The 15200-nt window shown below is 53.7% G+C and overlaps 1 protein-coding gene across 3 annotated transcripts in view; it reads left to right on the plus strand.

Annotated features, from left to right (window-relative positions):
- LOC139254781 (E3 ubiquitin-protein ligase RNF212B-like) overlaps positions 1 to 15200 on the plus strand; it is a 220224-nt gene that overhangs the window by 47394 nt on the left and 157630 nt on the right. For all 3 annotated transcript variants that reach the window (XM_070873802.1, XM_070873803.1, XM_070873804.1), the window contains 3 exons: positions 9498 to 9613; positions 10631 to 10691; positions 11646 to 11674. In XM_070873802.1, the coding sequence (XP_070729903.1) occupies positions 9498 to 9613; positions 10631 to 10691; positions 11646 to 11674 (206 nt within the window). The remainder of the gene's footprint in view (positions 1 to 9497; positions 9614 to 10630; positions 10692 to 11645; positions 11675 to 15200) is intronic.

Here is a 15200-nt window from a genome sequence, read left to right on the forward strand (position 1 = left end):
ACACATTGTACCAAGTAAGCAATATAGGAGAAATAAGGAATCAGACCCATGTGGGGTATCACAAATTGCACCAGTACGTAATTAAAAAGGGAAACAATACCAAAGGTGTCTATAATTAAAGATTGTCATGAGAATAATCAAGTTGTTTTATGCCGAGAGTACCCATTGATAACAATGACTGTGGATATGGCCGAACAGAAGGATGTGTGTTGAGTGTCACATCGCCGACAGTGGATTCCGAAACGACTGCAGTCTCACAAGGAAAGGGAGGATGGTGTGTGAGCACCACGGCGGTCAACATGACGATTGGGAGTGTTATCCACTGCCCTATCACGAGCACCGACTTCTGTTTTGCACCAAAAGAAGTCGTCAATTTTCAGGGATATATATATCCGGAATTGAAAGGAGAGTCCGTCAATGGGACGGCGGTGGAGACTATCAAAGCAGGGTATAAAGGTTTCGAGGAACCACAAGGACGACATATACCCAGACTTAGTAAAGAACAAACTAAGTTGGAACAGGACATCCATGAACAACAGCAGAAGTACATCATCCTGATGAAGAAGATCGACAAACTACAAAAGGACACTAAAGAAATGTTGGCAAACCAACCCTGGTATATGAGGCTTTGGTACTTTGGACTAAATGTGCAGGTGCATCCCTGGATAAGAATAATATCCCATGTATTGGTGATTGTGCAATGTGTGGTTTTAATTGATTGAATTATGTTGGAGATGTGAACGATGGGCGAGGAAAGCCACAGCTCAGGCCCCCATAAAAGCCTTAGAAGAAACTAAAACTTTAGTATCCAAGGAAAATCTGTGAAACAGGTAAATGGTGTGTAAAGGGAAAGAGATACGAGAAGCCATCTGAAAGTAAGGGCTTGGCCACCCAGACGGACGGATTAAGCTGACAATATCACTTCCCCTTTGGATGAAATAATGAGGGGACGGCGCATTGACCTATCTGACACATTGGCAGGACTGACATATGAGGAGAGACTGGATCGTCTGGGCCTGTATTCACTGGAGTTTAGAAGGATGAGAGGGGATCTCATAGAAACATAGAAAAATCCTGAAGGGACTGGACAGGTTAGATACAGGAAGAATGTTCCCAATGTTGGGGAAGTCCAGAACCAGGGGTCACAGTCTAAGGATAAGGGGTAAGCCATTTAGGACTGAGATAAGGAGAAACTTCTTCACTCAGAGAGTTGTTAACCTGTGGAATTCCCTACCACAGAGAGTTGTTGATGCCAGTTCATTGGATATATTCAAGAGGGAGTTAGATATGGCTCTTACAGCTAAAGGGATCAAGGGGTATGGAGAGAAAGCAGGAAAGGGGTACTGAGGGAATGATCAGCCATGATCTTATTGAATAGTGGTGCAGGCTCGAAGGGCCGAATGGCCTACTCCTGCACCTATTTTCTATGTTTCTATCTTGGTGTATATAGCCAAGGGCCAAAAGGAGGGATTGCAAGAGCAAGATTGAATATCAAAGATGTTATCTGGCTATTATGGCAGCCCTGAGCTGGCTAAACAAAAGGTATGCTTCGAACCACACATACACAAGATGACAGCTCATTGACCTCGGGCTCAAGGGAGCAGTAAAGAACATCCAAAGAGGAACTAATATAACTATATAACAATATAAGGCAAGTGACACCTGGTAGAAGGGAACAATTGGGTATTTGATCATGCGTTGGTACAACCAATCACATCACTGTTAAGGCCTGTGCACGAGGACACTCGTGCTAAAACCTGTATAAGGTGCAATTTGAACAGCTTGTTGGAGATCCTCTCTCGGGCTGAGAAGTGAGATGCTCCCCCTTCACGTCATTGAAATTTATACAAGGTGACTGTCTGTTGACTCCGTGCTTGTTAGAGTCTGTTGACTCTGGGCATGACCACCTAGGCAATGCGTGACAGGGCTGTGGGCTTCTCCAGGATTGCTGGCTTATCAAAGGTACACGGCTTCATTGATTGTACCCACATCGCCTTGCGAGCACCTTTGGAGGATTCCGAGATGCACAGGAACAGAAAAGGCTTCCAATCCGTGAATGTGCAGCTCGTCTGTGACAACATCATTGCATCATGTCCGTTGATGCAAGATACCCCGGGAGCACCCATGATGCGTTCATCCTATGTGAGAGCCACTATATCTGCCATGTTTCAGCAGCAGCCAGAAGGACTGAGCTGGCTGCTGGGAGACAAAGGGTACGGCCTCGCCACCTGGCTCTTGACACCCCTACGTGTAACCCGGACAGAAGCTGACCGGGAATACAACATGTCGCACATTGCAATGTGCAGCATAATAGAGAGGACAATTGGCATCTTGAAGCAGTGTTTCCGATGCCTGGAACATTCCGGAGGCTACTTGCAATACTCCCATGAGATTGTCGGTCAGTTCACTGTTGTGTGCTGCATGCTGCATAACTTAGCCATCATGAGGCAGCAGCAGCTGGTAGTAGAAGACCCACCTGCGGTGAGAGTGGCTGATGATGAGGAGGGACATGCAGATGATGAGGAGGAGGAGGAAGCCATGTAACTACCTGAACCCGGAGCCCCTTTAACGATTGCTCGAGCCTTGTGCCAGCAGCTCATCCGTGAACGCTTTGCTGCCTGAAGGTTCAGCGGCAACTATTCCACATGGACCATGTTTACTGTTTGGACCTGTTCTGTAATGTTGTGTTGTGTTAATGGAACCAATAATGGAAATTGTTCTTCTTTAGTTCGAAAAGTTGTGTTGATAATGGAACAAATAATGGAAATGATTCAGTTATAATTTAAAATATATTGTATTCAAAAGTTTAACACTTGTTTGTACTTAATTTAACTTTAATAAAAATATTCTTGTATCAAACGTTAAAGTTTTCAGATAAGATCACTTACAAACTTTAAGATCACTTACAAACTTTAAGATCAGTTACAAACTTTTAAACTTGTAAATTTACATCACTTACAAAAAACTTTTACTGTGAGAACAACATTAACAACAATAATATCAACAACAACAACAACAGCAAAGAAAGGCTGCACCCGTCTCCCCACCTTATTCTAAGACCACCCTCTGCGCTTGGTCTTGGTGACTTCACCCCTGCCCACAGGCATGGCGCAGCATTTCTCGGGTTGGTACCAATATTCTTTCAAGCATCTCGGGTAATGCGCACTTCTTGATAGGGGGCGTGGGAGGCGGTAATGTGCCTCTTCAGAGGCTGGTCTGGGGATTGGAGTGGGAGTGGCAATTGGTTCTGTCAATAGCCATGGGGTCTGGGCCTGTTCCCTTATTGCAGCAGCTAACTCTGACATTCCCTCCCTCATGTGTCCTGACAGTGTCTCAACCGCCTGGAACATTTCCTCCCTCATGTGCCCGGACAGTGTTCCCGTTTCTCATGAGAGTGGTTTTACTTCTCCTGACAGTCCCGATACCTCATCACCCACCCCACTGATGGTGTCCAGGACTGATCGCATAAGGTCAATGCTCTCCGCACTCATTGCCATCATCTGAACCACATCTGTTACATCCTGTGCCTCAGGAGAGCTCTCCTTCCCCTCCTCACCTTGGGCATGGCTTGCTGCATCCCACTGGGACCCGCAGCCTCGGACTGTGGGGCCCTGGCTGCATCCCACTGGGACCCGCAGCCTCGGACGGTGGGGCCCTGGGTATGCCTCGCTCATCCCACTGGGACCCGCAGCCTCGGACTGTGGGGCCCTGGCTGCATCCCACTGGGACCCGCAGCCTCGGACGGTGGGGCCCTGGCTGCATCCCCACTGGGACCCGCAGCCTCGGACTGTGGGGCCCTGGCTGCATCCCACTGGGACCCGCAGCCTCGGACGGTGGGGCCCTGGCTGCATCCCACTGGGACCCGCAGCCTCGGACTGTGGGGCCCTGGCTGCATCCCACTGGGACCCGCAGCCTCGGACTGTGGGGCCCTGGCTGCATCCCACTGGGACCCGCAGCCTCGGACGGTGGGACCCTGGGTGTGGCTCGCTGCATCCCACTGGGACCCGCAGCCTCGGACGGTGGGACCCTGGGTGTGGCTCGCTGCATCCCACTGGGACCCGCAGCCTCGGACTGTGGGGCCCTGGCTGCATCCCACTGGGACCCGCAGCCTCGGACTGTGGGGCCCTGGCTGCATCCCACTGGGACCCGCAGCCTCGGACTGTGGGGCCCTGGCTGCATCCCACTGGGACCCGCAGCCTCGGACGGTGGGACCCTGGGTGTGGCTCGCTGCATCCCACTGGGACCCGCAGCCTCGGACTGTGGGGCCCTGGGTGTGGCTCGCTGCACCCCACTGGGACCCGCAGCCTCGGACTGTGGGGCCCTGGGTGTGGCTCGCTGCACCCCACTGGGACCCGCAGCCTCGGACGGTGGGACCCTGGGTGTGGCTCGCTGCACCCCACTGGGACCCGCAGCCTCGGACTGTGGGGCCCTGGGTGTGGCTCGCTGCACCCCACTGGGACCCGCAGCCTCGGACGGTGGGACCCTGGGTGTGGCTCGCTGCATCCCACTGGGACCCGCAGCCTCGGACGGTGGGGCCCTGGGTGTGGCTCGCTGCACCCCACTGGGACCCGCAGCCTCGGACTGTGGGGCCCTGGCTGCATCCCACTGGGACCCGCAGCCTCGGACGGTGGGGCCCTGGCTGCACCCCACTGGGACCCGCAGCCTCGGACTGTGGGGCCCTGGGTGTGGCTCGCTGCATCCCACTGGGACAAATGGTTAGCAGCATAGGAGGGGGAAGGGTGGCATGAGCAGGCTCACGCAGCGCACGCAGCAGGCTCATTTGGAGGACCACGATGAATGATAGCACATTGCATCAACTGAAGCGTAACTGACGGAGACATCCCCATGAACTGAAGCATGGCTAGCCCGCGCAGTACTTGACTTTTAGCAAAGGCAGACTGTGGAATTTGCAGGACTTACCCTCTCTCCTCGAGTGTGGGCCCAGCTTGTGCAGTGGTGGTTGCTTTTCTCCAGGCAAGACCCATCAAAGCAGCGACCCTGTCATCCAAGGGTGTCAGTGGCTGCAGATTTGTCGGGCACCCCCTCCTGTTCGAGTTCTTTCTCTTTTGTTGTGTGCCACCTTCCTCTGCAAAGATGAAAATATAACTTTTTAGAGAGTCTGTCTTTCTGCTGGGTGGGACATATACAGACGGTCACATTTTCAATTGCAATTCCAGTGAATAAATGAAAATATTACTTACACTAACTACTTGACCAAAGTCCTGCCACTTCTTTTTGCACTGGCCTCCAGACCTCGGGGTGGTCACCATTGCATAATAATCATCTGCAAGTTGGTTCCAGTGTTTCTTCGTTTCTTTTGGTGAAACTTTTATGTGACCTCTGCTGGTGCCATCTGGCCTCAATTACAGTAACTAGTGCCTCCACTTCACCTTGAGAGAAATTCTTGGTCCTTGAGCCGCGTTGCACCTTGTATTGCAGCTCCGATTTTTCCACTGACAATTAAAGTTCTCACACACAACTGGCTCTTTAAAAATGGCCGAATGCAGACCGGGAGCTGCACTGGGCATGCGCGCCCATAGCAGTCATGTCAAGAATGTTAATTTTTTTTTTGCGCATGCACAGAAGTGGGGGGGGCGGGGGGCGGGGGCATTGTTTGTTTGGCGCAGACATTAGGCTGCACTCCGAAGCTAAAGGACAGGCTGCGCAGCGAAAATTGAAAAAATTAGAACAGGGAAACTTGCAAGTTTTTTTTTGGAGTAGTCGGGGCCAAAAAAAATGGGCGTAACTCTTGCAATACGCAAAAAAAGGGCATTGGGGAAAATTGAGGCCATTGATCTGAAATTGTTGAACTCAATGTTGTAAATTGCCAAGACGAAAAATGAGGTGCTGTTCCTCGAGCTTATGTTTAGCTTCTTTGGAACAGTGTAGGAGGTTGAGGACACAGGTCAGAGTGGGAGTGGGGTGGAGAATTAAAGAAAGAAAGACTTGGATTTATATCGTGCAAGGGTTATGGGGAGCGGGCAGGGAAATGGTGTTGAGGCCAAGCTCAGATCAGCCATAATCTTATTGAGTGGCGGAGCAGGCTCGAGGGGCCAAATGGCCGACTCCTGCTCCTATTTCTTATATTCTTCACGACCACCGGACATCTCAAAGCGCTTTACAGCCAATAAAGTACTATTGAAGTGTGGTCACTGTTGGAAATGCAGCAGCCAATTTGCGCACAAGCAAGCTCCCACAAACAGCAATGTGGTAATGACCAGATAATCTGTTTTTTGTTATGTTGATAAATATTCGATGTCACTATTTGTACTGCATTTTTTGTGACAAACAGGCGTCTGTCAAGCCCCCCCGACCCCCCCCCCCCGCTCCCCGCCATGCCGGTATTGCACTTTTTTGACAGACATGCAACAAGCCCCGCCTCCTGTCAAGCTCCATCCCCCTCCCGGCCCCGAATCATTCCCACCACGTGGTGCCAAGAGGCAGGACCTGAGGCTCCGACTTCCCTTCCCCCCCCGGCCAGCCTGGGGCCGAGAGCGGAGGGTCCTGGGCCCGAGGGCAGAGGTCCTGGGGCCGAGAGCGGAGGGTCCTGGGGCAGAGAGCGGAGGGTCCTGGGACTGAGTGCAGAGGGTCCTGGGCCCGAGAGCAGAGTTCCTGGGGTCAAGAGCGGAGGGTCCTGGGGCCAAGAGCGGAGGTCCTGGGGCCGAGAGCGGAGGGTCCTGGGGCCGAGAGCGGAGGTCCTGGGGCCGAGAGCGGAGGGTCCTGGGGCCGAGAGCGGAGGGTCCTGGGGCCGAGAGCGGAGGGTCCTGGGACTGAGTGCAGAGGGTCCTGGGCCCGAGAGCAGAATTCCTGGGGTCAAGAGCGGAGGGTCCTGGGGCCAAGAGCAGAGGTCCTGGGGCCGAGAGCGGAGGGTCCTGGGGCCGAGAGCGGAGGGTCCTGGGGCCGAGAGCGGAGGTTTCTGGGGCCGAGAGCGGAGGTCCTGGGGCCGAGAGCGGAGGGTCCTGGGGCCGAGAGCGGAGGGTCCTGGGGCCGAGAGCGGAGGGTCCTGGGACTGAGTGCAGAGGGTCCTGGGCCCGAGAGCAGAGTTCCTGGGGTCAAGAGCGGAGGGTCCTGGGGCCAAGAGCGGAGGTCCTGGGGCCGAGAGCGGAGGGTCCTGGGGCCGAGAGCGGAGGGTCCTGGGGCCGAGAGCGGAGGGTCCTGGGGCCGAGAGCGGAGGTTTCTGGGGCCGAGAGCGGAGGTCCTGGGGCCGAGAGCGGAGGGTCCTGGGGCCGAGAGCGGAGGGTCCTGGGGCCGAGAGCGGAGGGTCCTGGGGCCGAGAGCGGAGGGTCCTGGGGCCGAGAGCGGAGGTTTCTGGGGCCGAGAGCGGAGGTCCTGGGGCCGAGAGCGGAGGGTCCTGGGACCGAGAGCGGAGGTCCTGGGGCCGAGAACGGAGGGTCCTGGGGCCGAGAGCGGAGGGTCCTGGGACCGAGAGCGGAGGGTCCTGAGGCTGAGAGCGGAGGTCCTGGGGCCGAGAGCGGAGGGTCCTGGGGCCGAGAGCGGAGGGTCCTGGGGCCGAGAGCGGAGGGTCCTGGGGCCGAGAGCGGAGGGTCCTGGGACTGAGTGCAGAGGGTCCTGGGGCCGAGAGCGGAGGGTCCTGGGACTGAGTGCAGAGGGTCCTGGGCCCGAGAGCAGAGTTCCTGGGGTCAAGAGCGGAGGGTCCTGGGGCCAAGAGCGGAGGTCCTGGGGCCGAGAGCGGAGGGTCCTGGGGCCGAGAGCGGAGGGTCCTGGGGCCGAGAGCGGAGGGTCCTGGGGCCGAGAGCGGAGGGTCCTGGGACTGAGTGCAGAGGGTCCTGGGCCCGAGAGCAGAGTTCCTGGGGTCAAGAGCGGAGGGTCCTGGGGCCAAGAGCGGAGGTCCTGGGGCCGAGAGCGGAGGGTCCTGGGGCCGAGAGCGGAGGTCCTGGGGCTGAGAGCGGAGGGTCCTGGGGCCGAGAGCGGAGGGTCCTGGGGCCGAGAGCGGAGGTCCTGGGGCCGAGAACGGAGGGTCCTGGGGCCAAGAGCGGAGGGTCCTGGGGCCGAGAGCGGAGGTTTCTGGGGCCGAGAGCGGAGGTCCTGGGGCCGAGAGCGGAGGGTCCTGGGGCCGAGAGCGGAGGGTCCTGGGGCCGAGAGCGGAGGGTCCTGGGGCCGAGAGCAGAGGTCCTGGGCCCGAGAACGGAGGGTCCTGAGGCTGAGATGGAGGGTCCTGGGGCCGAGAACGGAGGGTCCTGAGGCTGAGAGTGGAGGGTCCTGGGGCCGAGAACGGAGGGTCCTGAGGCCGAGAGTGGAGGGTTCTGAGGCTGAGAGTGGAGGGTCCTGGGGCCGAGAGCGGAGGGTCCTGAGGCCGAGAGTGGAGGGTCCTGGGGCCGAGAACGGAGGGTCCTGAGGCTGAGAGTGGAGGGTCCTGGAGCCGAGAGCGGAGGGTCCTGAGGCCGAGAGTGGAGGGTCCAGAGGCCGAGAGTGGAGGGTCCTGGGGCTGAGAGTGAGAGAGAGGCTTGGGGGAGAGTGAGAGAGACTGGCGAGGGAGTGAGAGACTGGGCGGGTGGGGGGGAGAGAGAAACATAAATGGGTGGGGGGAGTGAGGGGGGGGCAAGACATGGATGGGGGGAAGATGGATAATGTTCTTCCAACCCCCTATCATTGGAATGGATGATACCAGAAGTCACAAAACTGTCACTATTCACTTCATACCCAATAAAACAGTTAACAATCCGTACACAGTGCCTGCCCCATCTATGGTGGGGTGGGGGCGGGAAAGATACACTTACGCTGAGGTTAGGCACTTTGGCTGGGGGAGGGATGCACTTGGACTGGGGTTAGGCACGTTGGTTGGCCCTTGCTGTCTGCTGGGGAGCTCTGTCCTCTGTCACTTCAGTTACGATTTGCAAAGTCAGTGAGACCTTGGGATGGGCGGGTCCAGTTACACATTCCTGTGAAACCTCATGGTGTGGTTTATCCTCCAAGGGGACCAATCAGAAACAAAGGGTGGAACCTGGTGGCCATTTTTGCAGTACAAATAAGCACGTCCATAAATATTGGCCAAGGCACTGGGGATAACTCCCCCTGCTCTTCTTCGAAAATAGTGCCATGGGATCTTTTACGTCCATCTGAGAGAGCAGACGGGGCCTTGGTTTAACGTTTCATCCGAAAGACGGCACCTCCCGACAACGCAGCACTCCCTCAGCACTGCACTGGAGTGTCAGCCTAGATTTTTGTGCTCAAGTCTGGTGTGGGACTTGAACCCACAACTGTTCTGACTCTGTGTGGCGAGTGTGCTACCCATTGAGCCACAGCTGACACATAAAGTGACAGGTGGCCGGAAGCTCGGGGCACACTTGCGGACTGAACGGAGATGTTCAGCAAAGCGGCCACCCAATCTGCGTTTGGTCTCCTCAATGTACAGCAGACCGCATCGTGAGCAAGCGAATACAGTACAGTAAATTGAACAAAGTAGAAGTGAATCGCTGTATGTACAGCCATGGGATTAAGGTGTGTGCTCCCCGCTGAGTCTCCCTGCTCCTTCCCAGGTGAGTCAATTCCAGAGGAAGCAGACTGAACTGCTGATTTCCTTCTACAAGCACAAGATATCCAAAATGGAGGCTGCCCTGCAAGAAGCACAATGCAAAATCAGATCGCAGGAGAAGTAAGTGTGACCATAGCCATTACTTGTGCATGAAACACAAAAGGATAGTATGCAGGTACAGCAAGTGATCAGGAAGGCCAATGGAATCTTGGCCTTTATTGCAAAAGGGATGGAGTAAAAAGCAGGGAAGTCTTGCTACAGTTATACAGGGCATTGGTGAGGCCACACCTGGAAAACTGTGCAGTTTTGGTTTCCATATTTACGAAAGGATATACCTGCTTTGTAGGCAGTTCAGAGAAGGTTCACGAGTTTGATTCCTGAGATGAGGGGGTTGACTTATGAGGAAAGGTTGAGCAGGTTGGGCCTCTACTCATTGGAGTTTAGAAGAATGAGAGGTGATCTTATCGAAACGTATAAGTTACTGAGGGGGCTGGACAGGGTGGATGCAGAGAGGATGTTTCCCCTCGTGGGGGAATCTAGAACTTGGGGGCACAGTCTCAGAATAAGGGGCCGCCCATTTAAAACTGAGATGAGGAGGAATTTCTTCTCTCAGAGGGTTGTAAATCTGTGAAATTCTCTGCCCCAGAGAGCTGTGGAGGCTGGGTCATTGAATATATTTAAGGTGGAGATAGACAGATTTTTGAGCGATAAGGGAGTGAAGGGTTATGGGGAGCGGGCGGGGAAGTGGAGCTGAGTCCATGATCAGATCAACCATGATCGTATTGAATGGTGGAGCAGGCTCGAGGGGCCGAATGGCCGACTCCTGCTCCTGTTTCTGATGTTCTTATTAATACTCTTGCTTGTGTTAGGATTACTGTGATGTAATACTCTCTTGCTTTGATCGTATTTGTGATTTAATACAATGACCCAAGGACAGTGACGGGTTAAAGTAACTCGACCCGCTTGGTGCACGCGAGGAGGGAGCAGACACCTGTCGTCCCTCGACAGCGGGGGACAGCTTCTTTCTCCAAGCGAGGGTGTGGGGAGGGGCGTTGGTCAGTCCGTCTGTCCCCCACTGCGATCTGGCGGCACCACAGCACCTTGTAACTTGTTTTTGATTCCTCCTCCACCAACCAGGGAGTCGGCAGCATTGAAGAACCAAGTGAACGACATGAAGAAAATGCTCACTCTCGCCAGGGTGAGTCCCCTCCTCCTTCGACCGAGTTCACAGTTTGCGAGGTTGCAGAACAGCCCCCCCCCCCCCCACAAAAATCCCCTTCCGCCCTTCCGCTTCCCTCCCCCCCCCCAACCTGCCCTTCCTCACAGCACAGACACGCCCCTATCTGGTCCACTGAACAGCAGATCAAATCTCTGGTTCAGCTGTTAACTTTCCTCCTCTCTATGTCCTGAAAGCATGGACTTTAATGGTCAGTACTGAACCCTTTAGTGATCAGCGACCCTCTGATCCTATTGAACCCCAGCCTGCGGTCCCTTTAATGGTCAGTGTGTCAGTGACCCTCTGACCCCTGTTGAACAGCAGTCTTCAGTCCCTTTCATAATTTCTCTATTAAAAATAAATAAAGACATGCGTTTATATAGCGCCTTTCACGACTACCAGACGTCTCAAAGCGCTTTACAGCCAATGAAGTACTTTTGGGGTGTAGTCACTGTTGTAATGTGGGAAACAACGCAACCAACTTGCACACAAGCAAACTCCCACAAACAGCAATGTGATAATGACCAGACAATCTGTTTCTTTGATTGAGGAATAAATATTGGCTCCAAAACACCGGGGGTAACTCCCCCGCTCTTCTTCAAAATAGTGCCATGGGATCTTTATGATCACCTGAGAGAATGTACAGGGGCCTCAGTTTAACATCTCATTCGAACCACGGCACCTCAGATAATACAGCGCTCCCTCAGCACTGCACTGGGAGTGTCAGCCTAGATTTATGTGCTCAAGTCTTTGGAGTGGGACTTGAACCCACAACCTTCTGACTCAGAGGCAAGAGTGCTACCCACTGAGCCACAGCGGACAACTGTAATTAAATATTGTCCATATTTGGACAACTGTGTTCGCAACACGTCTTCTTTGTCGGTACTCTGTTCGGATTAATGTGTTTCAATGTCTGTCTTTTTCTGTTTCCCACAGGCCTCGCCTAATTCAATGTCGCTTCGAAGGTCAGAATTTTGAACTGCAGCTCATTAACAAAGTGTGTACAGCCAGAACTCAGTTAGACATACATTTATCTTTGAACTTAATAGAATAGTCAGTGCGCTCTCTCCCGTCCTTTGGTTACCTGTAGAAGCCCAGTGGATCCGACACTGACCTTTCCCCCTCTCCTCTCTCTGATGACAGGGGATGTGTGGGGAAGTTTTTTCAGATACTGGCTTTTCACCCTCTTCTCTCCTGGCCAACCTTCCACCCTCCATCAACTTGAGCTCTTCCAAATCTCTGCTGCCCATTTCCTAACTCGCACCAAGTCCCGTTCACCCCTCTGTGCTAGTTGACCTACATGGGCTCCTGGTCTGGCAATGCCTCAATTTTAAAATTCTGGTCCTTGTGTTCATATCACTCCATGGCCTCACCCCTCCCTATCTCTGTACCCTCCTCCAGCTCTACAACCCTCCGAGGTCTCTGCGCTCCTCCAATTCTGGCCTCTTGCGCATCCCCGATTTTAATCGCTGCACCATTGGCGACCGAACCTTCAACGCACTCCCTAATCCTCTCTACCTCTATCCTCCTTTAAGACCGTCCTTAAAACCTACCTCTTAGACAAAGCTTTTGGTTATATGTCCTAATGACTCCTTGTGTGGCTCGGTGTCAAATTTTGTTTGATAATCAGTCCTGTGAAGCTCCTTGGGATGTTTTACTATAGCGACAACTTGTATTTATATAGCCTGTAAACGTAGTAAAACATCCCAAGGCGGTTCCCAGGAGTGTTAAGACAAAACAAATAAATTTGACACCAAGCTACATAAGAAGAAATTACGATAGATGACCAAAAAAGAGGTAGGTTTTAAGGAGTGTTTTAAAGGAGGAAAGAGAGGTGGAGAGGCTGAGAGGTTTAGGGAGGGAGTTCCAGAGCTTGGGGCCCAGGCAGCTGCAGTCACAGCTACCAATGGTTGAATTTGAGGAGCACAGACATCTCGGCGGTTGGGGGCGGTGGGGGGGAGGTTTGTGAGGCCGAAGGAGATTACAGATATAGGGAGGGATTTGTAAACAAGGATGAGAATTTTGAAATCGAGGCCTAGCTTAACCGGGAGCCAGGGGTGATGGGTGAGTGGGACTTGGTGCGAGTTAGGACACGGGCTGCCAAGTTTTGGAACAGCTCAAGTTTACGTAGGGTAGAATGTGGGAGGCCAGCCAGGAGTGCATTGGAATAGTAAGTCTGGAGGTAACAAAGGCATGGATGAGGGCTTCAGCTGCAGAAGAGCTGAGGCAAGGGCAGAGATGGGTGATGTTACGGAGGTGGAAATAGGCGGTCTTATTTAGGCCGGAAGCTCATTTCACGGTCAAGTATGACACCAAGGTTGCGAACAGTCTGGTTCAGCCTCAGACAGATGCTTGGGAGAGGGATGGAGTCAGTGTCTAGGGAACGCAGTTTATGGCGGGGACCAAAAACAATGGCTTCAGTCTTCCCAATATTTAATTGGAGAAAATTTCTACTCATCCAGTACTGGATGTTGGACAAGCAGTCTGACAAGCAGTTTTACTACGTTAAAGGTGCTATATAAATGCACGCTGTTGGTGTTGTGATTGGGGGCGGGGGGGGGCGGGGGGAGGTGGCGGGGTATGTGCGTGGTGAATAGGGTTTCCAACCCTCCCGCTTTCGGTGGGAGCTGACCTGAATGGGCGTTTGGACTTGCAAGCGCTTCTGCTGGTCACTCTGGAGAAACGGCCCTTGAATGTATGGTTTCTCCATGCACAACACTCCAGCTATCACAGATTGCAGCCAAACCGCGTTGTCTGAGCCCTGCTGATGCCCCCCCCCCCACCACCCCCGCCTTATTTGGAACTGACCATTTCCTTGGTCAACTGACCACTGGTTGTGAGCATGGTAGCATCCACGTCCGGACCGGGGTCAAGCAAGGCTGTGTCATCGCAGCAACGCTCTTTTCGATCCTCCTTACTGCAATGCTACATCTCACCCTTAGCAAGCTCCCCGCCGGAGTGTGGCTAACTTATAGAACAGATGGGAATCAGTTCAACCTCCACCGCCTCCAGGCCAGAACCAAGGTCGTCCCATCCTCTGTCATTGAACTACAGTACGCAGACGTCGCTTGTGTCTGTGCACACTCAGAGACTTTACTCCAAGTCATCGTCAACACCTTCACCGAGGCATACAAGAGCATGGGCCTTACGCTAAACATCCATGCGACAAAGGTCCTCTACCAACCTGATCCCACCATTAAGCACTGCCCCCTGATTATCAAAATCCATGATGAGGCCTTGAACAACGTGGACCATTTTCCATACCTCGGGAGCTGACTGTTAGCAAGAGCAGATATTGACGACGAGGTCCAACACCGCCTTCTGTGTGCCAGCGCAGCCTTGGGTTGCCTGAGGAAGAGAGAGTTCGAAGACCAGGACCTCAAATCCGGAACCAAGCTCATGGTCTTCAAGGCTGTAGTGATACCCGCCCTCCCATATGGCTCAGCAGACACCTCAAAACGCTGGAGAAGTACCACCAGTGCAGCTTCTGCAAGATCCTGTAAATCCATTGGCAGGACAGACGCACCAATGTCAGTGCTCTCGCTCAGATCAACATCCCCAGCATCGAAGCACTGACCACGCTCGATCAGCTCTGTCGGGCGGGCCACATTGTTCACATGCCTGACACAAGACTCCCAAAGCAAGTGCTGTATGCGGAGCTTTGACAGGCAAGCGAGCCCCAGGTGGGCAGAGGAAACACTTCAAGGACATCCTCAAAGCCTCCTTGATAAAGTGTAACATCCCCTCTGACACCTGGGAGTCCCGGGCCCACGACCACCTAAAGTGGAGGAAGAGCATGCGGGAGAGCGCTGAGCACCTCAAATCCCATTGCCGAGAACAAGCAGAAACCAAGTGGAGACAGCGGTAGGAGCGTGCGTCAACCCAGACTTCTCAGCCACCCTTTCCTTCAACCACCATCTGCCCCACCCGTGACAGAGACTATCGGTCCAGCATTGGACTCCTCAGTCACCTGAGAACTCACTTTTAGAGTGGAAGCAAGTCATCCTCGACTCCGAGGGACTGCCTGTGATGATGATGATGATTGGGGCCAACGCAAAATGCCTAGAAACTCAGTGCATCGTGAGAGAGAAACACAAATTGGGGGCTGGCAGGGAGAGAGACAGAACAAAACAAACTGGGTAGGGCATGGGTGGGAAGAAAGAGAGAGAGAGAGAGACAGAACAACACAAACTGAAGGGAGAGAGAGAGATTAACACAAACTGGGAAGGGAGAGAGACAGAACTATGCAAACTGGGGAGGGAGGGAGAAACACCAACTGGGGCAGGGAGGGAGGAACATAAACTGGAGGGAGGGAGAGAGCAACACAAACTCTGCAAATCTGCCACATCCCCTCAAGCCCGCTCCGCCATTCAATAAGATCATGACTCATCTGCCACATCGAGTCATGAATGGCGGTGGACAGTTAAACAATGACTGGGAGGAGACGACGCCATGAACATCTCCATCCTCAATAATGGCAGAGTCTAGCAG

The sequence above is a fragment of the Pristiophorus japonicus genome, unplaced genomic scaffold, assembly GCF_044704955.1.
Source record: "Pristiophorus japonicus isolate sPriJap1 unplaced genomic scaffold, sPriJap1.hap1 HAP1_SCAFFOLD_575, whole genome shotgun sequence".
In the NCBI taxonomy this organism is placed as follows: Eukaryota; Metazoa; Chordata; class Chondrichthyes; family Pristiophoridae; genus Pristiophorus; species Pristiophorus japonicus.